This window comes from Felis catus, chromosome D4 (genome assembly GCF_018350175.1).
Source record: "Felis catus isolate Fca126 chromosome D4, F.catus_Fca126_mat1.0, whole genome shotgun sequence".
Taxonomy (NCBI): domain Eukaryota; kingdom Metazoa; phylum Chordata; class Mammalia; order Carnivora; family Felidae; genus Felis; species Felis catus.
This window is the reverse complement of record NC_058380.1, coordinates 70648868-70676308: the sequence shown is the minus strand read 5'-3', so window position 1 is coordinate 70676308 and position 27441 is coordinate 70648868. Positions and strand designations below refer to the sequence as shown.

General features: G+C 46.7%; 1 protein-coding gene across 16 annotated transcripts in view; it reads right to left on the bottom strand.

Moving 5' to 3' along the window:
* PALM2AKAP2 (PALM2 and AKAP2 fusion) overlaps positions 1-27441 on the bottom strand; it is a 488279-nt gene that overhangs the window by 28525 nt on the left and 432313 nt on the right. For 13 of the 16 annotated variants that reach the window (XM_045043558.1, XM_019816297.3, XM_023242552.2 and 10 more), the window contains one exon: positions 4450-6853. In XM_045043558.1, coding sequence (XP_044899493.1) covers positions 4450-6853 — 2404 coding nt within the window. Of the gene's footprint in view, positions 1-3358; positions 3411-4449; positions 6854-16043; positions 16221-27441 lie in introns of those variants that run through there. The other 3 variants (XM_045043561.1, XM_045043560.1, XM_006939352.3) reach the window with 2 other exon arrangements.

Here is a 27441-nt window from a genome sequence, read left to right as displayed (position 1 = left end):
GCCTTGCTCACCTCTTTATGAGCAAAAGTCACACAGATCCTATTTAAGTGGAACTTCTTCCTTTAAAATCTCCTAAGAGCCAACAAGATGCAATTTCCAAAATAATTTTCCTAACAACTGTTTTTTGAAAATGACAGTATCATTTTAAAAATATCTTTCTCCATCTTTGAAAGGCAGGGAAACTAAAAGCAAAAACAAGTTTACATTTGCAACACCTGGGGAATGGTTGGAGAGAATTAGTAGATTTCTCTTTCCCTATTGCATCTTCGCTCTCAGTGGATTCTCCTTGCCTTAGGTTTTAGGAATCCAGCATGTCATCAACATGATTTCCACCGGAGGAGAAGTTAAAAATTATATTTTTCATCACCTGATATCAAATCATCACGCTGGGTCATGCAACAGACCAGCTGAGTCACCTCTACTGGTGGGACATGTGGAGTAGCACAATAGGAACTTAGCAACATCTCCATTCACCAAACCAAAGTTGGAGCCAACGGTTCTAACCCTAGCCATGAATCGTCCAGTTTGGCTGCTCAGAGCGATGTGTCAGCCTCCTCCTTGATTACGAACTTAGAAGCTGGCTAGCCAAGCAACACTCCAAACATTACCAGGCATGGAGAGAAAGAAAATCACATTTTTCATTCGGTTCCTTTCAATCTATGTCATAATTCTGGGAAGCCCTGCCACCTACTTTAAATGTTCTAGAGATAAACATGAATGAATGAGGTGCACACGCATCATTTTCACGACTGTGTTCAGTACAATAATTAGACAGCTGCAGTATGCAGACTTGCATGGATGGATTACCATCTTACCAAAGTGGCAGAATCAATCCTACGGAATGGGATGTAGGGGAGGACATTGGAGGGAAAACATTAGAACCCTGACTTATTTTAAGCCTGGTGGGGAAGATCAAAAGACTGCAGCAGGTCAGGGAACAGAGGAAAGTGTTGAAATGTTTTTAATCTTGTTCACATGGGAGAAATAAAGGAAGGGAACAATATGGTGGGAGGCTCAATTAAGAAGAGGAGTAAAGGGCATCTGGGTGCCTCAGTCAGTTAAGCATCTGACTCTTGATCTCAGCTCAGGTCTTGATCTCAGGGTCATGAGTTGAAGCCCTGCATTGGGCTCCACACTGGGCATGGAGCCTACTTAAAAACAAAACAAAACAAAACAAAAAAAGTGGAGTGAAGAAAAATGAAAATACCCACTGAGCACATGCACTTGCAGGAAGGTTCTATAATAAATAACATAAAGGGAGGGTTAGGTAGGTAGAGCCAGCTATAACTGACAGTATCTACCTCCTATGTGAACAGAAGTTGATGAGATGCCTGAAGAACCTTCCTCTGCCAGACTTTGGGCTCTTGCGCAGGCCCTTTACAGTCACTTACACGTGAAGTAGACTCCTCAGATTGGGCTGAATTCAAGTGGTATAAAACCTTTTTCTAGGATACCATGCAGAATGCCCATTGGCATCTCTGTGCCAAGCTAGCCCACAAGAATTTGAAATGAACTTGACAACTAAGGATCTTTGGGAAAAGCCAACTGGTCACTATTAAGCACACACACAAAAAATCCTCCCTTGCAAGTTTTCTTTGCCTCACTTAGCTGGCCACTGCCCTGTGACCTGTAGGAATTAAAAACCGTATCAAGAAAGTCACCAGGCTTTTCCTCTTTCCCCTCTCTTTCTTTCCTTCGTGAACAATTTAGTCCAAAAGCCACTGGGGAGGAGCTCTACAAGATGGTGTCTGCAGTTGAGGGTAGGATACCACAGTGGCCCAGAGTGCTGTGCTGGAGCCACAGCAGGTGGGTGGGGGACAGAGGTGACCTAGCACAGGGTATTGGAACCCAAGTTGGGTAAGGAAAATAGGAGACTGGTTACATAAGGCAAGGAGAGGATTGCTCAAACAATAAATACATCAAGGGTATTTGAACCAGGTATCTTGTCAACAAGGAGGTTACAAATATGGGGAGAATATGAGCCCTGTGGTATTAGATTAGAGTTAAAGGTATCAGGGTGAGCTCATGGTTTTCAAGATAGATAGGTAGGTGGGTAGGTGGACAGACAGACAGGCAGGCAGACAGACAGAATGTGTATATATTCTCTAATTCTGTTCTGTGAGAGTGCCTGGGAACAGGGACAAACAATCTAATAACAATGAGCACACCAATCACCCAGATTTTGATTTCTAAATTCCATTCTCCACTAACAGGAATTAGTGCTATTTGAAGAAATGGCTGATTTCAGGGTTAGGAAAGTATCAGATGAGACTGGAACATATTGTGGTGTCAGAAAGTGAGGACATGTCCATAGGATAATGAGACCATGTCAAAAGGACATGAAGTTAACTTGAAAGGGTTCCCATAAGCTATATCTACACAAATTAAGAATAAACCTAACAGAAATGGATTATAACCCACTGAATATAATAGGAACCCACAAGACCACACTTACATAAATAGATACATGAATAGATTTAAAGTTTGATGAGAAGTAGGATAAAGATTACATAGTACCAAACTAACTGTACAGAATATTTATTAATATTTATTTATTATTTTAAAAAATCTTAATGTTTATTCTTGAGAGAATGAGAGAGAGAGAGAGAGAGAGAAAGCACGAAGCAGGGAGGGGCAGAGAGAGAGGGAGACACAGAATCCAAAGGAGGCTCCGGGATCTGAGCTGTCAGCACAGAGCCCAATGCAGGGCTTGAACCCACAAACCATGACATCACAACCTGAGCCAAAGTCGGACACTTAACCGACTGAGCCACCCAGGCGTCCCATGTTTGTTTGTTTGTTTGTTTATTGAAAGAGAGACAGAGGACAAGCAGGGGAGGGGCAGAGAGAGAAGGAGACACAGAATCTGAAGCAGGCTCCAGGCTCTGAGCCGTCAGCACAGAGCCCGACACGGGGCTTGAACTCATGAACCATGAGATCATGACCTGAGCTGAAGTCGAACACTTAACTGACTGAGTCACCCAGAGGCCCCAGAATATTTATTAATTACAAAGGACAAAGTAATTTTACTTTAGAACCTTATAAGACACTCCCTCAATCAAGTGATCCAAGTTAGTATTATATGAAAAAAAGTCAACATCTGTCCCTGATTGGACACAGTGAGAAGAAATAACATCATTTTTGTGGTAGTCCTACCAAAGATGCATAACCTACATGTACTCATGTGAAAGCACAGACAAATCCAAAATGAGGCATATTCTATAAAATTAGGGATGACGGAGATCATGTTGGCAATTTATTCTCAAATGGTTCATAATAAGAGATATTTGTACTGTACTTGGGAACTTAAGGTTGAGACTTGTTTCAAAATTTAAAAATTAATAATCAAAAGAGTTACCTTGAGTCACTGTAGATTTGACGGAAGCCAAGTGTCAAGATGGGAATAAGATCTGGATAAACCAAGTCAAACGCCAACAATTATATGTTAGGGTAATGCTTTTTAGATAGTCTCCAGTGAAAGAAGTTACCCCTCAGTCCATTATGAACCAATACTTTAAAAAAAGCACAAAACTCCACACTTGGATTTGAGGACAATACCAAATTGCGACAAGAACTTTCAAATGCTTGCTCTCAATGTCTGTACTTATTCTCGGCATGGACCGGTAACGAACAGTCCGCGACTAGCCCAGATCACATTTTGAGTAGCACTTCTCTGCAGCAGAACGTGCAGATCTCTGATTGCCATCATATCCAAATGGGAAACAAAAACTACTGGTCACGCTGTTGTCCGTAATGGTAGCAACATTACCACCATACTTAACACCAGCCATTTACACAAAGTATACAAAGGGACTGCCCAGGCAATGGGAGGGGACTAAAGACCTGCCTTTACAAAGAGTCAATTTCTCCAAATGTGTCATAGGATAAGAATGAATGAGACCACCCCTGATTCCAAAGAAATGGCACCGTGATGACTAAAAGGAAGACCAATCCAATCGTACAGAAGAGGGACAAAAACATCTATGGTCGATCCGCAACCCTGGGTCATGACTGCCATTGCTAGGAAAGAACCTGGCACTCAGACGGCGTTAGTAGAGCACGTCCTCCAAATCAGATGGGTTCGATTTAACTACAGATGCTAAGGGTCAAGCTACTGACTCCAACACAGTCCACACATGGGCTCACTCTGACACACTGCCCCTCCCTCAGCCAGAGGCAGCCCTTTCAAACAAAAGAGAACAATTCTCTACTAAACCAAACCCGGAACAGAACGATGGGAAAGGAGCCATTGCATCCTCTGGGAAATGGCACACCGTCCAGGCCCAGGGTTCTTCTGACTCCACTTGCATGTCCCTGGATACAAAAACCCTTGTGTCAGTGCCCCCGACACTAATTCTAGCCACACCCAGAGGAGGCTCCACAAAGAAACACATAAGCTGGAATCAACCGATTCCCACGGCGTCTGTCTCTGGTGCGCACTTCACTTACCTGGAGCGGTTTTGTAGCATGACGTTCGGGAGGGCAGCGATTGGGCGTTCTTTGCCCTGGGGCTCTGGGTATTCTGCAAGACTTGCCTCTGCCTCTTCAGTTCCTCTTCCCTTTCTTGAGCTGCTCGGATCTCTTCTTCGATCATGGACAAAGTCCGCTGCTTCCTTGACCTCAGCTTGAAGGGCCCAACCATCACATCGGACTCTTGAGTGGCCAGGAGCGAGGCTGTGCTCCTCAGCTCAGCTGCCTCTGAGTACTTGCTGAAATAGCTCCCTTCCGGTCTGGTCTCCTCCATGTTTATTGGGCCACTGGGCTGTACGGCTGGCAGTGGCTGGGAGGGCCCCCTTTCCCTGAGTGCCCGGTCTTCAGCAGGCAGAATCTTTGGTAATACCTCCCTCTTCTCTTGAACAGGAGAAGACACCTGAGGCGGCTCAAACATGCTCTGAGGCTTCTCTGAACTGGGAGCCCCAGTGCCAGCTTCCTCTAGAGTTGTTCCAGGTCCCTGCTGTTCTGTCCCACCCTTGCTGGTTTCGGACACAGCTCTATCCACTTGCTCGGCTATGGCTTGTTGAATGGCATTCTGCACCAGGAGACCAGCCTGATACTCCAAGGGGTCATCAACCGATGGAGAGTCTCCCAGTGTGGATGAAGGGGAATAGAAACCGTGATCGCTAAAGGACTTGGAGACGCCTTCTCCTCGGCCCTCTGAAGGGTTGTCAGTTTGTGGAGTCTGGGGCAGAGAAAAATCAGCCAGTGAATTCTCCTGGAGGGCATTGGTTGTCTCATTGGAGGCCCCGCTGTCACTGATGTTGTCCATGCTAAAATCGTTGGACAGGGTCTCCAGGACAGTGGTATCCTGGGACCTCACTGACAATTCATCCAAACCAGAGTCAAGCTCCTCTTGGGTCAAAGAGACATTGACTGACCTTGAAAACTGATCCAAGATCCCAGGGTCGTCATCCTTGACCACAGTGAGGACGGCCCGGGCACTGGTAAACTCCCCATCCTCTGCCCACAGTTTGGATAAGGGCCCACGTTTGGAAGGCTCACTGTAGGGCCCTTCCCTCCCCTGAGGAGCTGTGCTGCCCTGGCTTCCCCCCGCAGGCTGACTCTCCAGGGCACAGCTGGCTTTCTGCTGCCCCTTGGCTGCTGATGCACCACTGTCTTCTGGAAGGCCCCCGACGGAAGCTGGTCTCGAGATGGTCAGTGGCTTGTCTGAGTTGATTGACCCCAGAGGCCTATAAAAGGGCTTGATAGAGAAGAGCCTAGGTGTACTCTGGCCCTTGGCCACTGTTTGCCTGGAACTCTCCATGAGCTGGAACTGTTTGCGAGCAGCAGAGAAGTCTATCTGCTCGGTGACGATGTCCTCCTTTACGTTTTCTGCCGCGCTGGCCTGGTCACGGGAGGCCACGGGGGCCGCGCAGAGCTGGGCTGGGGGCGGCTGCTGCTGTTGCATGAGCAGCTGTTCCTGCTGCGCCCTCCTCTCCTTGCGCTCCTTGTACTTTTTGTGCGACTCCAGATGTTCCTCGTCCAGCTGCTCCTCGATGGTTTTTTCCTGGGGAGGATTCCACCATTTTGCCGCGATGCCAGGATTCTTTTTCACGGCCTGGCTCCGGATGAGTTCTCTCCTTTCCTTTTCCAGCTCCAGCATCTCTTCCGAAGGCCTCACTTTTCTGACACAGAATTGCTCCTTCTCATTCTCGTCGTCCTCAAAGAGCTTGGAGGGCTTCTTGTCCTCATGGAAGGCACGCAGCTCAAACTTGGCCTCCTTCTTCAGTGTGGTGAGCGTGAGCTCCCCGTCACGGCCCGAGCACCGCGAGCTGGTGGAGGAGCTGGGGCTCGCGGGTGCCTGGAGGCCGTCCCCCAGCAGATCTTGGGGCTGGTCAGGCGAGTGGCCGTTGGCTTTTCCACCCTCTGCCATGGCGTCAGAGTTGCTTGTGCTGAACTCGACGTGAGGAGGGGCCTGTCTGCCCACTGCCCTCTCCGTGAGTTCTGGCTGGATGGCTGTGTGGGCAGGTGGGCTTCGACTGCTCGCCACGACGACTGCTCCAGGCTCTGGGGACGACGTGCCGTTGTAAGTTCCGTCCACAGCAGAATCGCAGCAGCTGGCCTCCAGCACCTCGTCTAGATAGCGGATCTCTCTGGCCACATCATTATCCAGAGATTCATGGTGATCAGCGAGGAGGCCATTGTGGGGGGGTGAGTAGAAAGGGGAGGGGTGGTCCATGGAAGGCGGGGTAGAGGTGATGCCAGGAACACTTTTACATTCTGCAACAGAGACTTCAATTTCCATGTTTTTGTGATCTGGGGGAAGGGAGCTGGTTGCAGGCTCCAGGGGGCTGACGCTGCAATTGTCTCTCTCGTTTTTTAGCCGGACATCATCCTCAGAAAGCTGGGGAGGCTTCTGAAATAAACAGACAACAAAGGTCAGGGTTAGCTATTAAATCTCTTATGGAGGCGAACCCTGAGAAATTAACTGGTAACTCACTGGGAGAAAAACTGAAGCAATGACAAGTTCTTTGGAACAGAGATTTCGCTTCTAATAATTCTTCGCATATTCATTTTGCTGTGGTAATTCATTCATAAACCTCTCGATGTTACAGATTCTGCTTTGTTTACTGGGGGTCCAGAGAACGTTCAATAAATGCCAGCCCCATTCTTAAATTTAAAAGTAAATTAAGATTCAGATCATTTGAAGACATTGCTCAAATATCTTCTAAAGTAGAAAAGATTGTACAGGAATTGTACCAGAATTTAATAAAACATCTTAATAGCAAACAACTGCAGAAATGTAATAGGACTATTTGTGTGTCCCCAAGTAGAGCAAGAAGGTCCTTTGGCATCAGCGATTTTTATTGAAATCCTCTGCCATATGTAATGCAATATTTCTGGAGACAAGAAACTTCCTGGAAAATTTTTCCAAGAGAAAATACTGGAAAACACTAGATTCCTTCAATGGCTCCTTAACAGCTACAGGGCCCCAGTGCAATGGCTCTTAATCGATCATGTACATTATAAACACCATAACCAAAGCCACTGACTGTACAGTTCTGTTCTCTGGGACTATATCAAAACAACACTCCTTAGTTAAGGAGTGAGGGCTGCTTTGAAAAGTTAGTAGCCAGCAGCAATTCTCCAGTTCCTAAAATGCACTATATGTGATAGCTCCAATCTTATTGTTCAATAAGAAAAACCACATCTTTTTAATGTTTTGAAATAAAGCCTATATTTTCACCAATCCCATGTGATTTCTTTTTTGGCATTAGTAAAATTAATTTTCAAATTCTAGGAGGATTTTTTTTTCATACCCAAGGATTCTGGTTTATCTCAGAAAATTCAGTGGTAAATTGTAAGCTTAATTTGAGTGTTCCTCAAGAATTTCACTGACACCTTGGTCAGGTTTGTCTTCCTCTCTTGAGTCTAGAGTATGCCTCGTATTACTGACACAGTACAATGCAAAAACTGCAAGATGGTACCATTTTCATTTGCATCGGTTGTGAACAATTTTAAACTCTTAGAACATAATATTAAAACACCACCTCAGGATGATTCTCAGGAGATTCATTTCAAAACACTTCCAAGGAAAGTTCATAATTATGGATTTGTTCATGAGACTTAAACAGCATGGGAGTTTACCTTACATGCTCTGCACTTCTGTCAGAATGCTGAAAACTCTCATGGTCATCCATGACCTAGAAGGTCATCCATGAGCTGGAAGGTCACCCATGAACAGGTGGTTTCTTTCACTCTTCATTTTTTACATTCTCCTTTAGACTTAAATCAATCAAGTAATATATGTTCCTTCTTTAGGAATAGGTAACAATGATTCTTTTGTCAATACCTTCTGGTCTTGGATGAACTTCCAGTCTAGTTCTGGTCTTTGTCCAAATCTGGTCCTTTAATACCATTAATATTTATAATGCTAATATCTTTATTTTATTTTATTTTCTTACCATTATTAGCTAATGGTTCTTTTATCTTTAGAGTGACATCAAGAGTCATGTCAAAGACATTTTTACTGCCTTTTAAAAACATTAACTAGACTTTCTTTTGGCAAGGCAATCGCCAGTAATATCTATGTCGTTAAGAATTACAGAAAAAATATTAACTTTTATTTATTTATTGAGAGAGAGAAAGAAAGAATGAGTGGGGGAAGGGCAGGGAAAGAGAGTCCCAAGCAGGCTCTGTGCTCTGCACCAAGCCTGACTCGGGGCTTGATCTCATGACCAGGAGATCATGACCTGAGCTGAAATCAAGAGGGGTATGCTTAACCGACTGAGCCACCCAGGCACCCTAAGAATTACAGAAAATTTGAATGCCTGCCACTTACTGGCTGCCATTCAATTTCAAATAAACCTACGTCAAAATTAGCCCACTCCATGGAAAGCTATTACTGGAATAAAGAGACCAACAAAAAGAGACACAAGGCACTGCTACAGTGAGAGACAGATTATCTGTGAGTCTCCCACCCCAGCTTCATTTAGTCAATGATTTACTGCTAACACTCTTTATGGGAATAAGGAGAGCTTTTCCTGTATCCTATTTGGCTTCTGGGGGCGGAGGAGGGAAGATAGGAAAATGGCAGGAAGTTGCTGGAACTGAAAAATGGTTGAAAATCACTGCCCTGTTGAACATAAAGTATTTTAGAGTAGTTGGCATAAGAGGAAAGAGGGTGGCATGGCATTAAAGGAATTTAAAAGGCAAATAATTCATTCTATAGCTCATTTGGTCATGAATCCATTCATTAAACATGCAGGAAGCTTATTCTGTGGGGTCACAATGAGATTAGCAGCAACAATAAGCTCCAGGAGACACTTTTTTTCTTAACAAAAATTGGACTTCCTAGGAAGCCCTAAGTCTCTTTTGGAGTTCATTTCGTCTTGTCAGGAGGAGTGAAAAACTTGCCTATAGTTCTCTCCTGTTGCTAATCACAGGGATAGAAGGTCCTGAACCCCCTCCACAGCATCGCCCAAGAGCGCGCTGTCTCTTTCTCCTGGGTACGTCCATTCAAGCGCCGGACAATGAGCTAGGAGATGCTCTGCCAGAATTTTTTTCTGTCTCAGAACTTAAAAAGTATACCAACCCTTTTCAAGGCATACTTTCTGAAGTAGCAAGTGTTCCAATTCAAAACTTTAGAAGTCTGAGAACAGCTTCTGACAATACATTTTCGCAACGTCAAAAAGACTACCATCAGCTTTTCGTCAGAAATGATGAGTCTCATTCCTTGAACATCTTCTATGATGGGTCAGACTAAGATTTTACAAATGCTGATTACTGCTTAAAAGTCAGAGTTTGGAGTCCCAATGTACTGAGACATGATTCCGTTCCAATACACTTGTGTAAAAAATCTAGGCACTGGAGGGTGTAAACAGGAAAGCGGCTCTCTCTCCTTCCCGTTACGAGGGGGCTCCTCCCACTTCTTTCCATAAACTCAGAACATTTTTCTTGACACTCTGTTCCATGTACTTCAGAGAGTAGCAGCTCTACACCCTAATCAAGGTAGAAGTAATTAAAGAGATAACCCTGACTTACTGATTCACAACCATGCCTCAGAGATCCTGAGTTTTTGGAAAGTTAGGCAACAGTTATAACAAAGGAGCAAATTCCTGAGTTCTATTCCCAACTGGAGGAATTTACCTTCACGCAAGATGGCCTGATACAATCAAAGCCACCTGTAAACTACACCAGGTAAACAGAAGTGGCAGGAATCTGGGCTTGGTGTCATTAAGTGATGTCTTGCTCAAACCAACAAATGCTCAGTGCTCCCTTCGAAGATTAAAAAGACTAGACTTTTCCCTATGCTTCAGATAAGGTGAACCTGATTCCGGATTCAGATAAAGTACACATTCATCAAGGGGACTGGGAAGTCTTTCTGAAATCAACTGTGCCTCAGTGCAAAACAGAACAAAAACAAAAACAAAACCGAGCAAACTGGATTTCCAAAGGGTGCTAAGGGGCACCCTCTTTGGACTGCCCCTGCTAACCTCCAGGTGGAGGCCTTGTAGAACGCGACACATAATACCTGCCAGCCTCCTGGCTTCCCCAAATAGCTAATAGCTGGTCAGGACGTCTACTATTTACTTTAGAAGATGTGGGCAGAGACCATATAATACAGCTGTATGTGTGTGTTTGAACTTAGTTTAAATCACATTCAGAAGCAGATAGCCAACCTAACTGGGAATATACACTCTAGGAGTGGTCAACCAGGATCTAATCAGAAATTCCAGGCTCCACAGATGGCTTCCTTCCTGGGTAGTTTGGCTCTCTTTAACTCCCATGGCCCCCTGAGGCATTGCCAACTGGCATCATTAAGGTGAGAAATGGGTTTTCATCAGTGAAATTAGTGGCTTGTCAATTAGCATGATAAAAACTGGAAATCTGGTGAAGTTGGTGGTGTTCAAATTTGCGGATTAGAGATGTTCTCCGTCCTTTCCCGAAATAGATTTACAGACAGAGTGAGCAGGGCAGGGGAAGGGGGCCCGTACACCCTTAGGGATGGTGCTTTGAGCCTAAAAGCTAAATGGCTCTTTCTCTGCCTTTAGGTTCAGAGGACTTTAATGGTTTATTAACCCCTATAGGGTAAGGGAATCCTGCCTTGTAAAACCTGTCTTCATGCAAGGTGGGGCTGGAGCATGTAGAATCTTCAGGAGCTGGGATTTCTTTGAGGTTACAGACAGTAGGTTTTATGCCTACTTTTACAAATGGTTGCTTAATAAACGTCTGTATGGGTGCCAGAACTCAGTGCAAGACGTGCTTTTATTATAACCCGGTAGCCAGGTTGTGTCTCAAGCTGCCGCTATTTACCAAAACGTGTTTAATAGTTATGCAAAACAAATTAGTATGGGTTAGTTTACAATACGGGCGGTGCCCGGGATCGCCTATGAAAGTTCTGCCAGACCCTATGCAAGACAATCATGGGACTCTCCTTGGCAGACTGTAACTCCTTTGTAAGCAGGACTTGTAACAAGATCTCTCAAATCTGTTTCAGGAATTAGAGTAGATAATGTGTTTAAAAGTACTATGTATACCTCAAAGTGTTTAATGCAAATGTTCCTTATTATTAAGCAATTTTACACGGAAGTGTAAATGACCATTATTAAATTGTCTCTGGGAGCTGGTTGACTTTTTGTGGGGAGGAGCAGGGCGTGATGGGGAAGTTTTCATTTTGAGAAGAAATCCACATGAGGCAATTACAGGGGAAAGGCCGAGAGGCAAGGCTAGAAGTCAGACCTAAGGCATCTCTAACCCCCCTAATCTTTTCCAGTCACATGGGAAGCAGAGGAGGGGTCACACATTGGCCTGAACAGAACCTGGACCATTGCCAATACACTACTAGCTGCACAGATGTACAAGTGAATGAGGCAGCACAATGAGCCTGTTGGGTGGGCACACTGTGAGTGTCACATCCCCATTTTTTTAAAGTTTATTTATTTGGAGACACAGAGAGAATGGGGGAGGGGCAGAGAGAGAGAGAGAGAGAGGGAGAGAGAGAATCTCAAGCAGGCTTCAGCATGAAGCCCAGTGCGAATTTCGAACCCACAAACTGTGAGATCGTGACCTGAGCTGAGATCAGGAGTCGGATGCTCAACCGACTGAGCCACCCAGGTGCCCCGTCACATCTCCATTTTACCACGGACACACTCTGTTCATAGTACACAAACATACACGACCCGGGCTGATACTTGCAACAAGGCCCTTTTGTATGCAAAACTTTAGTTTTAAAACTTTAGAATCTGAGGTTTAGAGAAATTGAAAGATTTTTCCCAAGATCACCTGGCTAGGAAGCGGCAAAGACAGGATTTGAAGGCCGGTTCTTCCAAATTCTCTCCTAATACTCCAAAAAGGGTTCTCAGTGACAGCAGGCTTCCAAAATGATTAGGGCTATGTTAAGAAGGGTGGATAGACTTAAAGAGTATTCACTTGGCTTTCTGGTTGACCGTTTGCACACCTGTATCTCTAGAAGTGATGGGAGACACGCAATTTGGCTTCAGAAGTCAGAGACCCCTCCCCACCATTTATTCAGAAAGGAACTGAGACTGACTTCCTGGAGACTTAGTTTTGGCTTCCTTTCTTTTGCTCTCCCTGTAGGCCCCCTAGTTAGAAATGACGGTGCTGACTTCCTGCACGGTCTGGGAATTTTACCTTTCCAGCCGGCCTCTGAGGAGAGTCCTCTGCTTCCTCCACAACAACCCAGGGGGAAAATATTAATACCCCACATCCCAGATATTGCAATAGACACCATGCATAAAGGCTGTGACTCCTTCCCAACACCCCAGAGTCAACAGCACAGGCGAGATTCTAGAAGACTGTGTAATTTGCCCAGAAAACACATCAGGGTCCTGACAGCTGCCCAGCTGGGGTGACGGACGCCAGTGTGCTCTCTCGTCCTTGCATCTGCTGCTGGGCGTATCATGAGCTGAAAGAACCTGAAGGAGGTACATTTTCCTTAGCAGATATGGCTGGGACCAGGGGGTTACCAAAAAGGTGTCCTTTGCTACAAGGACAAGCAGGAAGCTGTAACTTCTACTCAAATGTATTCACAGCTTCCCCACCCACCTCCCCACCACCCTCAGGCTGTTACCTCTTGACCCAGCCTGTTACCAGCTGTGACCTCCCAGGCTCCTAGCCTAAATGCCTGGCGTGACCCAAATCACTCAAACATCAGCGGCAGGCTGCACAACCAGCTTCCTACTCTGAATAACCCAGATTACTTCCTACTAAGGCCATGCTATTTAAATTAGAAAGACTTTTCCCCAGGTAATAGGTGACCTGATCCTTTAATCCAGTTATTTTTAAGTTCCACCAAAAATACAAACTCATTCTTGGCCAGGGAACAGAGGCGTGGCTATAAAATAAAACTTCCGCATAGCTGTGAAACCAGAGAGCATCTCCGTTTTCCCTTCTTACCCTTTCTCTCTTTTCCTAAGTCGAGTTTTGAGTACACAGGGCGCAATTGCTCTCACAGCAGAGAACCGGTTCTGTGGTCCATGTGGTGGAACCATCTAAAATGCTTCTTACAGGACTCAACTTCCTGGCTGTTATTTCTATCACGAAGATAAACGGAAGGAAGGGATGCAACCCGGCTCATGGAGGCTGCAAAGATGTCCACGTTACTCTCCTAAACTTTACCAGAGTTGGAGGGACCAGACTGGAGCTAAGGTCTGGAGATCTGGGGCAGAGGGACTCCCTAAGCTGAGGGAACTTCAGGAGTGTGGGAGGGGAGCCCAGAGGCTGAAGAGGTCAAAGTGCATTCCTATGAGGATAAGCATGCCCTGGGAACCTGCTGAGTGGTAAGCTTTGGGCGGGGCCCTGGTGGGGTGGGGTCCCCTGAGCTCTGAGGTGGTCCCTACTCTGCAGCAAGAAGCGTACAGCCTTGGAGGCAGAGATTTCCAAGGAAATCTCCAAAGAGAGAAAATGTACGAGGCAAAGAAAGTGCTAAGTCGGAAGAAAATCCCAGCCCTGTACAACAGCACACACCGGGCTGGCTAGAAAGAGTTTACGAAGAAAACCGGGAGTGCCCAAATTCCTCAGCAGCTGGCCTGCAGCTCCTCAGACCCTCCCTGCTGAAGACGGCAAGCTGGGGGCAGGCCGGAGAAAGTGCGGGGGGCCTCTGAGTAGTCCCCTTCCACCCAGCCCTGTGAGGGAGCAGAGAATGGGAATGTCTGAGAATGTCTTGCTTCCTTCCTTGGTTTGGCTTCAGGCTTCGGCCAGGAAGAGGAGGGGAGAGGTGATAGCCTGGGCCATATTCCAGTCCAAAGGCCTTTCCTCTTCTGCCCCCTCGCAGTGCTTCTTCCGGCCTAGAGGACCAGGGGCCTAGGTTGACGGTGGGAAGCCAGAAGCCCGAGAAGGACCCCTTCCTCGTTGATGGGAACATGCCAGACTTAAAGACCCTGAGCACTCCTGGGCAGTTGCAGGCTAAAGTCAGACCAGGCGGGCTCAGGGTTAAACGCTCTGACCCCTGATCCAGGGAGCTAACACTAACAATGGCTCTTGGACCTCCTGCCGTGAAGCATTACAGCTAAATATGAGTGGGACAGTTCTAAAAAGATGTTCCTGCTCTTACAGGCCCAGCCTTTCTTGCTGAGAGCTTCTATGGCATCACCATCCTGCTATCTCTCTGGCTTAGAGTACAGATACAGCCTTAGAGTATAGATACGGGCTTGAAGATGGGATGAAAATACTTCTAGAACCTTCCTTCACTGGAAACAAACTACGTCTTGGCTCACACTTCTGTTGAAGGAAAGCGGTCAATTTATAACGTCATGGAGTCTCCCCGAGACCACAGCCTGCCCTATTAATAGCATCCCCTTAACCCAGCTCCAAAGTCACCGGCTCAGATGTCAGGCTGCACATCTGGAATATGTCAAGGTGTCGTTTGATTAACACATTTACAGCTTGGGCTCTCTGTGAAAGCAACTGAAGATGGGGGTGGGGAGCCAGGGGGGTTGGAGGGAGGAAGGAAGCTGTTTCCTTTTCTATAGCAACTGGTGAAAGGTTTGTTTCTTTCAGCTGCCTGGAGATCCACTCCCCACAGGAGTGACTGGGAACGGCTGGGAGGCTTTAGGGTTGCCCCAACTGAGGAAAGATGCTTCGTTTCTGCTCCGAGAAGGTCAAGCTTCACTTCCTCCTCAATGCAACAAACTCCGAGCTCTGTCAAGGAGTCCTCAGATGCTCTTCTCCCCAGAGGCCCTTTTCTCCATGAGACGATTTTACAGGGCAGTCCCCACCTCCAGAATAAACCAACATCAAGGCCTCAGAGGGAACTCTGGCCCCTGCAGCCAGAAATTTCTAGGGTAGCTAATTCTGCCGAAAGCAAAAGCAAGTCCGGCTTTAGTTCTTTATAACTCAGCTGTGTCCCTCTTGGTTTTAAAATAGTTCAGGATCTTGGGTTCTTGCCTGGCCAACCACTAATGGCAGAGAGCAAAAGCTGAGCACCACTGTGGACCCAGCACCAATCCACTATGTTGAGGCAGAGAGCCAAGAGAAAAGAGGAAACGGTGCCAGAAGCCTCTGGGCTTAACCCTTTGTCCACAGATGACACTGTGCACATGAACGGAGCTGATGAGGTTCTCTTCCCGCTCCCTGGGCTCCTACAGGACACAGGCACACACATTCCCCAGAAAGCCCCGAGTCACTCCGTGAACGTGGCGGGTCCCACAGCTCGGCCTCGTTACAGACCAAATAAATACAAGGCGTTAACTAGAAAACCAGTCACCAGAGTCACTGGGTCGCTTGCTTCTGTTCCGGACAAGGACAGACACACAGGTTCTCTTTCGCAGACACCCTCACGCACCATCGTCCCGGCCTCGTGTGCCACATGTGTGCATCTTTGCACGCACTGGACGCGTGGTGCCGCGCTTCCTCTCTGCCATTTAACTTGCAAGCTGGGGGGGTTAACGAGATTTCCAAGAGAAGCAAGTCGCCAGTCGGAGCTCAGCTGCCCACTCTGCCTCTCGAGGGAAAGGACTCCGCAGCACAGCCCTACAGTCCCGACTCTGAGTCCCCCTCCACCAGGACGGGCCCCGGGAAGGAACCCGTTCCTTCCAGATTAGAAAAGAAAAGGACAGTAAGATAGGTCAGCAGACTCGGCTTACCCTGCCCACAGTGCGTGTCTCAAACGTCCCCAGTCGGAACTGCCTCTTTTTTCCAGACGGATTCCTGCGCACTGGCTCAAGCAGGACAAATTCCTTCCGAGCCTCCTGACTGAAGCCTGTGATGTCACAGCCGCCCCTCCCTCTGCTCCCTAAAAGGCCATTCACACAAAGAAGGGCTTTAACCTCCTTCAGAGAACCTTGGCCCCTCCCTAGAGGCCGAGCCTGGAGGGCAGGCACCGGCCAGAGGCAACCCCAGCCTTCTCCCCAGGTGCTCAGAGGGCCCCAGGAGCTCCACCCTGTCCATCGGAACCAGTTACCACTGTCTTCTTAGAAAGTCAGAGACCGGCCTCGGGCAAGCAGGGAATTAATATCCTGGCGATGCTGAGGTAGCAAAAAATCTGAAAGATCCCGAAGATCCAGTAAAATTATATATACTATAAATACAATACATATATAATATACATAATACTGTGAATAGATTTAGAGTAGATATATGTGCCTGTGTGTCTGTAAAGTAACAAACGCTCACTGTAGAAAATTTGGAAAATACAAATTATTCATCTTCCTTCCACTCAGAGGAAAACAGTTAATATTTTATTGCGTCCCAGTTAGTCTTCTTGTTAGAAATATGTATTTAATATAGTGGAGACCAGACACTACATGCAATTTTGGGGCCAACACTTTTTAACGTCAGAAGTTTATCTCACAAGTACTTTTTATGTCCTTCAATGGTCTTTGGAAGATAGATTTTAAAGGGTTACACGGTCTCTCACGCTGAAGTAGGACAGAGGAATTTGAAGTCTGGGATGAGTGTTGTTACTTCAAGATGTGTCCGGGGGAAGTGGCTCCGTTTTCTCAGAGGTAACCAGTATCTTCTGCCACCAAACAAGGACAGCCAAAAAACCAGATCCCTACGTACCTCGGGTGGACACAAGTGTCACCAACACCCCCCACTCTGTACCACAGAATCAGACTCCCAGCATTACACACTAAAGATAATGAGTGATGATGTAAGTCCCCCTGCCCAGGTATTCAGACTAGCCCCCAACACCGCCCCCAGGTTCTATCCACCTGGTCCCCAAACTTAGGTTGACCTAGAAGAACAATTGGCATAACTCAGGGGCTGGCTGAGAAAGTCAGTCAGAATGTAGGTCCCTGCACGGCTGTGAAGGATTCATTTTGGAGAAGACAGAGAGAATGGATATTTACAGGGAGAGGACAGCAAACGCCAAGCATGGTCCTGCACAGCCAGCAAGTTCAGGAGCAGTTTGGGAGCCGTTTCTCCTGGTAAATCAAGCGGGCAGCCCCGAGTTGGTGGCCGGACTCCCCAATGGTCTGCGGTTGGCCAGCAAAGCAGACCTCCCTGGACCCTCTCGAGAATATAAGTCAAGGAAAGAATAATCAGAGTGGATGGAGCTCAGGCAGAGTCTTTTGGAAGAAAAGCTAAACGTATATACTATACAACTATTTACAACATCTAAACCACACCTATAATATGCAGAAACTTATTTAGAAATATCCAGGAGTTTCTCAAGGGCTAACTCGGTGATACCAAGTCATCAGGGAATAGTGTGGAAACTCTGAATCTATGTACCCTTTGGAATAATTGGAATGTTCTTTGGTACAGTCAGAGGTATTTCAAGACGCTACTTGACAGTCTAAAGTAAAAATGAGGTGGGGAAATTATACACCAAGGGTGGCATTGCTCTGCTAGAGAGTGAAAAGCAGACGAGGGTCTTCCACGAAGACACGGTTTCAAGCCATGAGGCAAGAGTGGTACCTAGGACCTTCGACATAATCACATCTGCCCCCTCTGCTTCCATGAGGAGGTTTATAAAAAATAGTTGTTTTAATTCTTCCCTGTTCACAAAAGAGAGAATGATATGTGCTCTTAAAGTACTATGATCTAGGGGTACCTGGCTGGCTCTGTCGGTGGAGCATGTGACTCTTGAGCTTGAGGTTGTGAGTTTGAGCCCCACCTTGGGTGTAGAGATTATTAAAGACAAATAAATAGATAAACTTTAAAAAATAAAACAAACTAAAAAAGAAAAATAATAATAAAGTACTATTATCTAATTTGTAGCCATGCTTCTCTCTCTCTCTCTCTTTTTTTTTTTTTTTTTTTTAAGATTTTGAGTAATCTCTATACCCAACACAGGGCTTGAACTTACAACCCTGAGATCAAGAGTCACATGCTGTACCAACTGGGCCAGCTAGGTGCCCCATAAATTGCAGGCATGCTTCTGACTGGAGTCTGAGATGCTATGTTTCACTACACACACACACACACACACACACACACACACACACACACACACTCACTGTTATGGGTTGGAACCCAACTTCCCAGGTATAAGTCCTAACACACAGTACCTCAAAATGTGACCTTCTTTGGAGACAGGGTCTTACAGAAGTAATCAAGTCACATGATCATTAGGGTGGGCCCTAATCTAATATACTAGTACCCTTATAAAAAGAGACTAGACAGAGACATACCTAGAAGAGAGACCACATGAAGATACAAGAGACAAGGCAGCCACCCATAAGCCAAGGAGAGGGGCTTGGAATAACCCTTCCCTACAGTCCTCAAAAGGAACCACGCTGCCACCTTTCACACTTCCCGTGTCCAGGACTACGAGACAGTAAATTCCTGTTGCTTAAGCCACACAGTTTGTGGTCCTTTGTGATGGCAGCTCCAGGAAGTGAATACACATGCACACATTCAGTCACACACGTGCACACATGCATGCACACGCAGGCACTCATACTTGTGCACACACATATGTACACTTACGTGCACACACACCCCTCCTTCTGGTTGCAAAAATCAGATGGAGTTTAGGAAGACTGTGTGGCAAAGCCACAGTTGGGTGCTCCAGAAAAGCGCTTTATACTCTGAGGCAGAGGGAAAAATTTTCAGTCTCCGAGGGTGTCTGGCTCTGGGGGGAACGAAGCCATTTTGAAACTTGGTCCTGGTTGGCTGGGGAACAGAGTGCAGTTTGTGAGGGCCCAGGGCCTGGGGTCTGCAGGGGATCGACGCTGCTAAGCCATCATTCAGCAAATATCTGTTGCACCCCTACTGGGTGCCAGTCATATCTTCTCTGTTTATTCCTCCACCAACGGCACGGTGAGGCTTCTCATCCAGTCCAAAGAGGGGCACGCCCCAGCCCATGCAGCCAAGCCCTCCCTAGGGTCACACAGCTGGTCAAGAACAGAGCTCTGGCTGGAAGTCACAAATCCCACCCGGAGAGCAGAGCTCTGCCCTGGGAGGCACAGTGGGCAGTTCAGGGGGGAACCCGGGAAGTGTGACAGCAAACGTGAGGCAGAAACCGGTGGCCTTTGAAACCATGCACCTGCTGCTACGTGACTTTTGCAAGGCCGGGTTTCTTTTCTGGGTCTCAGTTTTCTGGGCTGAGAAATGAGACACCCAAACCAGGCGAACCCTCAAAATTCACTTCCTTTCTGCTCCTAATCCTTGTGGTTCTGTGATGTCGGTGTGAACCCTGGGCAAAAGTGAGGCGCTGGGCTGTTCTGAGGCTGGTAACCGTGAGGGCAGAGCCGAGAGGAAGCAAGCCAGCAAATGGGAGCAGCAGCAGCAGCAGCCTCAGGCTTTGAAACTGCTTGAAACGTGTGCCAAGAGAGATTTCAAGGATTCCCAGCTGGAACTCGGCTGCCTTAGACGCTCCCCTTGTCAGAACTATAACTCTTTCGCCGAAGGAGTTTATTCTGCTAAGTGTGGCCAGCCCATGTATATACCTTCGTGTGACAGAATGTTCCAAAGCAGATCTGCTGAGATGGGGAGGAACTAGATGGAAGTAGGCATTGTGGAGAGAGGCTGGCCTCAAAAATGGTGAGACCCAGCCTGCTGCATGGAATTACAAACCAGGGAGGAGGGGAGAGGTCGGGGCTGGGAAAGCTCCCTCCACACGCTTCCCAGAACAGAGGGGAGCTGGGGGTTTGCAGCTTTTCAAACTGCTCCAAGGTCCAACGCAAGGCACACACCAAAGGAAGCCAGTGTCTCAGCACCTCTAAATGTCCCTTCTAAGTGGTCACGGCTGCCTTCTGCCCTACCGTTCAGGTAGGTCCACCTCAAGTCCCACCTCCACATGACTCCACACAGCAGCAAGGAGGCCAGTATTTAAAGCAAGTTACATTCAGATGTGAACGTGACGGGAATATTCATAATTAAAAATAGCCTGTTTACCCAAAGGGATCTCTAACTGGGGTAAAGTGTGGGAAACTAAGACTCGCCCAGTCCTTAATTTATTGAGGGAAAATTGATGAGAAGGGAACAGCATAGCAACTTTGCTTAGAAAGACTTTAGGAAATTCAGTCAGCTGTACCTCCCTGGTGCTCAGGGCACTAAAAGCCACAAAGCAGGGAGCTGGCAAGAACCCACACGTGGATGTATGGACTACCAAGCTATGTCATGTGCCATGATCTTATTTGTTCCCACAAAAAACCATTATTCTACAGAGAGAGAAATAGTTCAACAACTTCCAAGCCCTTACCCCAATCACTCAGCGTACCCTCTGACTGCCTCCAGTACTGCTCAACAGGTTGGCTTTAGGAGGGAGGAAAATCCAGAACCCTTATGGTCCGTGTTACGCTTCCTTCCAGAACCAGAATCTGGCTTCCTTCCAGAATGTGAAGATGAGTAACGACCCTCTAAGGGAAAGGGGCTGAAAAAACCTAGCAGACCAGTGCAGTGCCACAACGCCTGACATTCACTACATTTCTGCCCTGAGTCTTTAGGAACTCCCTCCACCAAGGATCTTAGACTCGAAGGGTCCCTCTGCTTCCTGTCTCAGACACTATTACTCTTGTCTTCTGCAGGAATGTTGGTGACATCATAGCGTATCGTGGAGGGCAAAGCTTTAGAAGAAATGCACTGCCATCTTGTAACAATAAAAACCTTCAGGTAATCCGGCAATTGTATTATTAGGTATTTACCAAAAGATTAAAAAAAATACAGATTGAAAGGGGTACATGCACCCCAATGTTAATAGCAGCAACAACAGCCCAACTATGGAGACAGCCCAGATGTCCATCGACAGATGAATGGATAAAGAAGATGTGGTATGTACGTATGTTATACATTTGAACTGTAAATGCATTTAGACTTAGGGACGCCTGGGTGGCTCAGTTGGTTAACTGTCCGACTTCAGCTCAGGTCATGATCTCACGGTTCATGGGTTCGAGCCCCACGTTGGGCTATGTGCTGACGGCTCGGAGCCTGGAGCCTGCTTCGCATCCTGTGTCTCCCTCTCTCTCTGCCCCCACCCTCAAAAAATAAATAAATGTTAAAAAATTTTTAAATACATTTAGACTTAAAATAGACCAAGGCTTGGCTACTTGTTAGCTATTGCAGTGCCTCTTAATCTCCATTTTCTCTCTGCACAATGAATACTAAAGCCTTCACTCAGTCATGATGACGAATGTGTATCCACATGTAGCCTGCCCTCAAGGAAGCTGTGCTTTCTTGCTGTGGTAACATTATACTTTTAGCAGCAGGCTCTCACTATTGCAACTTAGGGCAATATAATCTTCCTTTTTCATCAAAGATAAGTAATTGACTCCACTGTCATGTATGAATATTTTCCTTCCACGAGCTTCCTCTTCCCAGAAAAGTTGTGAACCACTATCTGAGTAACCAATTCCTCTTGGGAAGCCAAATGTCATAGAATTTCATAAACTATGTCACAGTCAAGATATGTCATAGGAAAACACCTGTGAAAAATTTCCAAAGGCCTGAGCAGTCAAGGAGAGAACAAAAGTTGGAGGCTGACTTTATGTATTATTCTAAACAACAGTCTTTTTTTTTTTCTCCATTCAACTTAAATGTGCAGATGAGTCCATCTGGTAAACCTCCCCATCCACCTACAAGACAGACAGACAGGTAGACACAAACACACACACACACACACACACACACACACACACACACACACAGTGACTTTAAATCAATTTGTTGTTCTAGTAAAGTACTGTAAAGCTTTGAGTAAGGTTTTAAAAATAGTATTTGGAAAAAAATACCGTGGGTTTGCCAAACCTAGTATGCTGTAAGCAAAACCACCTCGTCTGTTATTAATGTATGAAGTAAATGCTGAGCAGCTTAGAGACGGATGGTAACTGCACTGGGGCAATCCTGAACCCTTGGCCGTGGACCCAAGTGCCAATTCTGCCTTGGGATCCCTTCCCATCTGTGCCCCCAGTTCCCAGCCCTCAGGCAGCAAGGAGTCGAGTTCCATAGTAGACTCACCCACCAAGCTCTTCCCCACTCAAAGGCAGGAGGTATTGCAGAGTATGCCTTCATCTCCCCAAGCCTACTCTTATAATTCTGGAGACAGAAGGAAAACACAATAAGCAAGAGGTACTTTTAAAATGAAATAACTGGAGAGCTGCAAGAAAACTCAACAAAAGGATCCGCCAGTTACCAACAGGAAAAAGGTTTGGTCCTACTGAATCAGCTACCAATGGATTGCAAGGGAACTGCTGGAAGGTTCTGGAAGGTTTAGACCCCCCCCCCCCCCGAGAACAGGTGGGTCACTATGTGTCACTATGAACTGCCACTCACTTTTCTTAGGTTTCTTCAGAAGCACAAAGCCATATGTGAAGGCAGACTGTGTAGTAAATAGACCTCTGCTCCAACTAACTCCAGTGCTCTCTGGCAGGAAGACAGAACTCCAGGAAAGTCCAGATGGTCAATCTCAGAATCCTTCTCTGCCAGGACTAAGTGGCAATTCTGGATCAGGATAGGTGCTGGGGACACTCGTCTGCTGAAGAAGAGGAAGGTGCAAAGGGCAGCCAAGAGGCAAGGAAGGCTTCAGCCAGGCCCGTCCAAATTTTCTGACTCCCACCTCATGCAGCAAAACGATACCCTTGACTACACAGGATTCTGAGCCTGGTACCAGAATTGCATTTGTGATTGAAACCAAGGGAAGCTTGCCCCAACACTGAGGACCTAACCCTGGTTCCATCATGTGTTTTAACCAGGGGTGAGCACATTCCCCTTGTGCCCCCAGCACTGTGCTCTCCCAATCCTGCACTGGGCCAGCCCTGCTGGACCACACTCTGGGAAAAGTTTGGGCAGCTGAGCTCTGGAGGCAGCTGAGGGCCAGTCGCCTGCTTCCGTCCACTGCCTTTGTGGCTCTGAATGCCAGGAAGGAACCTCTGCAGGAGAAGGAAAGCGTGGAAATTCTCCATACCCCTAGGGGAGGCATGATAAGCATAAATGAGCCGTAAGATGGGGTGCAAGAGAGCTGTGGGAGAGCACTTGGCTTCACACAAAGAAACGCGCTCTTGCCCTTTGCTCAATGTCAATGGAACCCGACAACTACTTCATGTCTCATTTATGAGGAATCTCTCTGCCCAGCCATGGAATCCCAGGAGCAGAGCGCCCATGGTTGAGAGCCAACAAGTTATGCTGATTATGGAAACAGGATAAAGTCTGAGAACCAGCAACAAGAAAGCGGGATGCCATTTGCTTGCACAGACTCTGCTTCATCCTGTTCACCCCCTAGAGGCCCCCTTTGATCTGGTAGCTGACTGTTGCTAAACATTTTGCTGCCATGATTTCTGGACCCTTTTTTTATTCTCTATTTATTTATGTGTGGTCAGGTGATTCAACGGGAAGAACATGAATATTAGGGAAAAGAAGGTCAGGGTTTGAATCATCTGGTGTCACAAACAGATTGCATGATGCTTATACAAAGAATGTGCTCCTCTCTGAAGCTAGGTTTCCTCATCTGTTAAATGGGTATAATTACTGTAGTGGGCTGAATCGTGTCCCCTCCAAAACCCAAGTCTATTTGGGACCTCAGAATGTGACCTTATTTGGAAATAGGGTCTTTGCAGATGTTGTTAGTGAAGGTGCTGTCATAGGGGAGTAGAGTGGGCCCTCAACCCAATGACTGGCGTCCTTATAAGAAGAAAAAACACACAAAGGATAAACCAAGAAGAAAAACCCCATCTGAAGACAGGGGTGGAAACTGGAGTGATTCATCCACAAGCCAAGGAGTGCCGAGGATTGCTGTCAACCACCAGAAGCTAGGAGAGAGGGATGAAACACATTCTCCTTCATAGCTTCCAAAGAGAAATAACCCTCCTATCTCTCATTTCAGACCTCCAGCCTCGTGAACTGTGAGAGAATGCGTATCTATTGTTTTAATCCACTAATTTTGTGGTAATCTGTTACAGCAGCAACAAGAAACCAACACACCCACCTTCTAAGGCTGTTATGAAGATTACAAAAGAGACAGCACGTGAAAGCAGCTGGCCTCATGACAGCGACGAGGTAAGCCATCAACACCAGGCAGTTTACGCTGGCTTTCTATGTTGGCGGCAGGCCAACGAAAGAATTTTTCAAGCCTTGTCAGAGGTGAGTGGCCCCAGGGCACCTGAACTTTTTAAAACTTGTGGACCAAAGAGGAAGAGCAAAGGGATACCTGTGGTGTAAGGGCATAACTCAGGCAGTAATGGTGCAGGCTTACCAACTGCCTATCTGGAACGGAAGGGTGCCTGGGTACGATGGTCCACAGAAGCCAGCTTGCAAGGACTGACGCTTCAGTCTTGGAGCCGGCAATGGGTATGCACCTTGTGAAACTAGAGAAGGAACACAGGGGCCCACAGATCTTGAAGGTATTGGTTGAGTTGATGAGCAAGTGGTCATAAACCTATAATGAGCATTATGACATGCAAGCCATTGCCATTAAATGATTTTAATGCACAGTGACGTTTATTCCTCAAAACCAGCCTGTGAGGCCAGGACTCTTGACCTCTCTAATCACACAGCCAAGGAAACAGATCCAGAGTTTTAAGTGACTTGCCTCAAGACACTGAGCAGTAAATAGTGAAGCTGGGATTGGCCTGAGGCTGCCTGTCTCTCGGGGCAGTTAACTGTAACCTTGCCTCCTGTAGATTAGGCATTAGAAGTTGGAACAACCTAGACTAGAGGCTTATCAAACAAGGAAGATTAGCTCTGAGCGTGTCTACCACAGACACCAAACTGATCCTAGAACTCTTCTTCCGTGTGCTTTCTGGCTTAGCTGTGTGCCACTTTCCTTTACAGGAAATATGAATGATAGGAATGACAATGGTCACAATTATTTGTAGGCAACTTGCCAGGCCATTTCCATACGTTATCTCAACAAATCCACACACGAATACCTTGAAGTAGGGCACAATGTCTACGTCGCAGGTGAAGACAGCAAGCCCCAACTTTAAGTATTTTACCCACAGACACAAAGCAAGTAAGTGACAGAGTTGAGACCTAAGCCCTGGCTTGCCCAGCTCTTCAAAGTCCACAACAAGGAAGCAAATGCTGACACCCGTTTTGCTTTCCCAAGACACATGCTGTGCCATGGATCCCTGAATATAAAATTCACTTTGAAGCCTTAGCTGTATCTCAGATGGTAGTCTTAGAAGGCTGTGTCTGCCATCTGCCCCTACTTGAGATGCCTGGAGTTCTCCTCCAAATGCTCTAGGCGAGTGACTTTCTCTTCAGCTGAATGGTTGGAATTCTCTAGATAATGTCTGGCCACTCCCAAGAATGTCTGTTTGGCTTGTACACGGTCCGGACCACAATAGCAGGGAGCCCAGAGAAGCCAGTCCATTCCGGATGTGGACCCCTCCCCAAACGAGAGGGCAGAAGGTGGAGATCCAAGAACAGGAAACAACAGTGGTTGGGCCTACAGGTGGGGGCTTCAATGGCTCAGGAACACAATCAACAAACATCTCAAGCTGTGAGATGATGGAACCAAAAGGTTGGCTTGAGCCAAGATGTCGCTTTGTTGTATTCTAAAATGCTGAATCTCCCATTTTTTTCCCCTTAGTTTTTCTGAGCACCTCTAATGCAAAGTGAAGAAATAAACCCCAAGCCATGCTCCCTGTATCGGTGATTACACGCTGAAACTCAGAATTGGCCCAGATGGTTAAAACTCAGGTATATCTCATTTTGGCAAGGTGTTTGGCCATTAGGGGAATGGGAAGGGGGGGAGGCAAGACTGTTCCCATAAAGACAGCAGTGCTAACAAGGGTTTGTCAGTTCCCCGCTAAGTCAGCCTCCCTCAATGTCACTGTGCAATGCCAAAATGTGTAAGTTGGCACATTTTCTTTTCAGTAACATGGTTGAACTTGTTACGAAAAGCATTCTTTAAAACCACGTCTTGATTCCACTAATTCATATTTAACAATATATTGGGCCAGTTAATTTCAAAGTGGGGATATGAACGCTAAATAATAACCTGAGAGAATCTGGGGTGTTTAAGACCTTCATCCCAATTAGAGTCATATGCCTAGCTTGCCTTTGTTTCTGCAAGCCTAGACCCATCTTTGCAGAATGTAGGAACATAAATGCACCCCGTCTACCACATCTGGGACCAGATGTCCCAGGAGCAAAGGAAATCAGGTGTGTAGTCCAGGAAGATGCACCCAGTCTGTGATCTGAACCCCAGCCACCCCAGTGGATGCTTGAGATCATGCTTGAGATCAGAGACAGGGAGAGGAGAGAGAGAAAGAGAGAGAGAGAGAGAGAGAGAGAGAGAGAGAGAGAGAGAGAGAGAGAGAGTTTGCTCTGGGTCTTGTTCCCCCCACCATAGTGCAGCACAGACATTTCCTGAGGGTCTGTAACTCCCTAAGCTCTGACTAGGGTGCAGTACAAGGAACCAAAAGAAGCAAGCGATGGTGTTTCATGAGGCCCTCGATGTCACTTGGACTTCTTATTCTCTATTTTTGTTAAATGTTTATTTACTTATTTTGAGAGAAAGAGTGTGCGCAAGCAAGGGATAGGCAGAGAAAGAGGGAGAGAGAGAATCCCAAGCAGGCTCTGTGCTGTCAGCGCAGAGTCCAATGGAGGGCTCGATCTCCCAAACAGATCATGACCTGAGCTGAAATCAAGAGTTGGACACAACCAACTGAGCCACCCAGGTGCCCGTGGACTAATATTTTAAAAGACACTCCTGGAGGCACCTGGGTGGCTCAGTCAGTTAAGCACCTGACTCTTGATCTCAGCTCGGCTCAAGTCATGATCTCACCATCTGGAAGATCTCACCATCATGATCTCACCATGCTGGGCTCTGCCTGCTTGGGATTCTCTCCCTCTCTCTCTGCCCCTCCCCCGCTTGCACGCTCGCTTTCTCTCAAAATAAATAAATAAACTTAAAAAAAAAGAAACTCCAGAGGGATTAAGGGCCCACCACCCTTTCCAAATCTGATCTACTTTCCTCATTGGTACCCTCTCTCTCACTCAGCTTTTCTGCAAGGCATCAGGTCAAACTGGCTGCCCCGTGAAGTCTCCTTGTACAAAAACACCCCAGCAGAATGAATTGATCTGTCACACGTTGACAACCTTCTAGAGGATTTACCCAGTTACTGTTGGAGCTCCCTGAGGGCAGGGTTT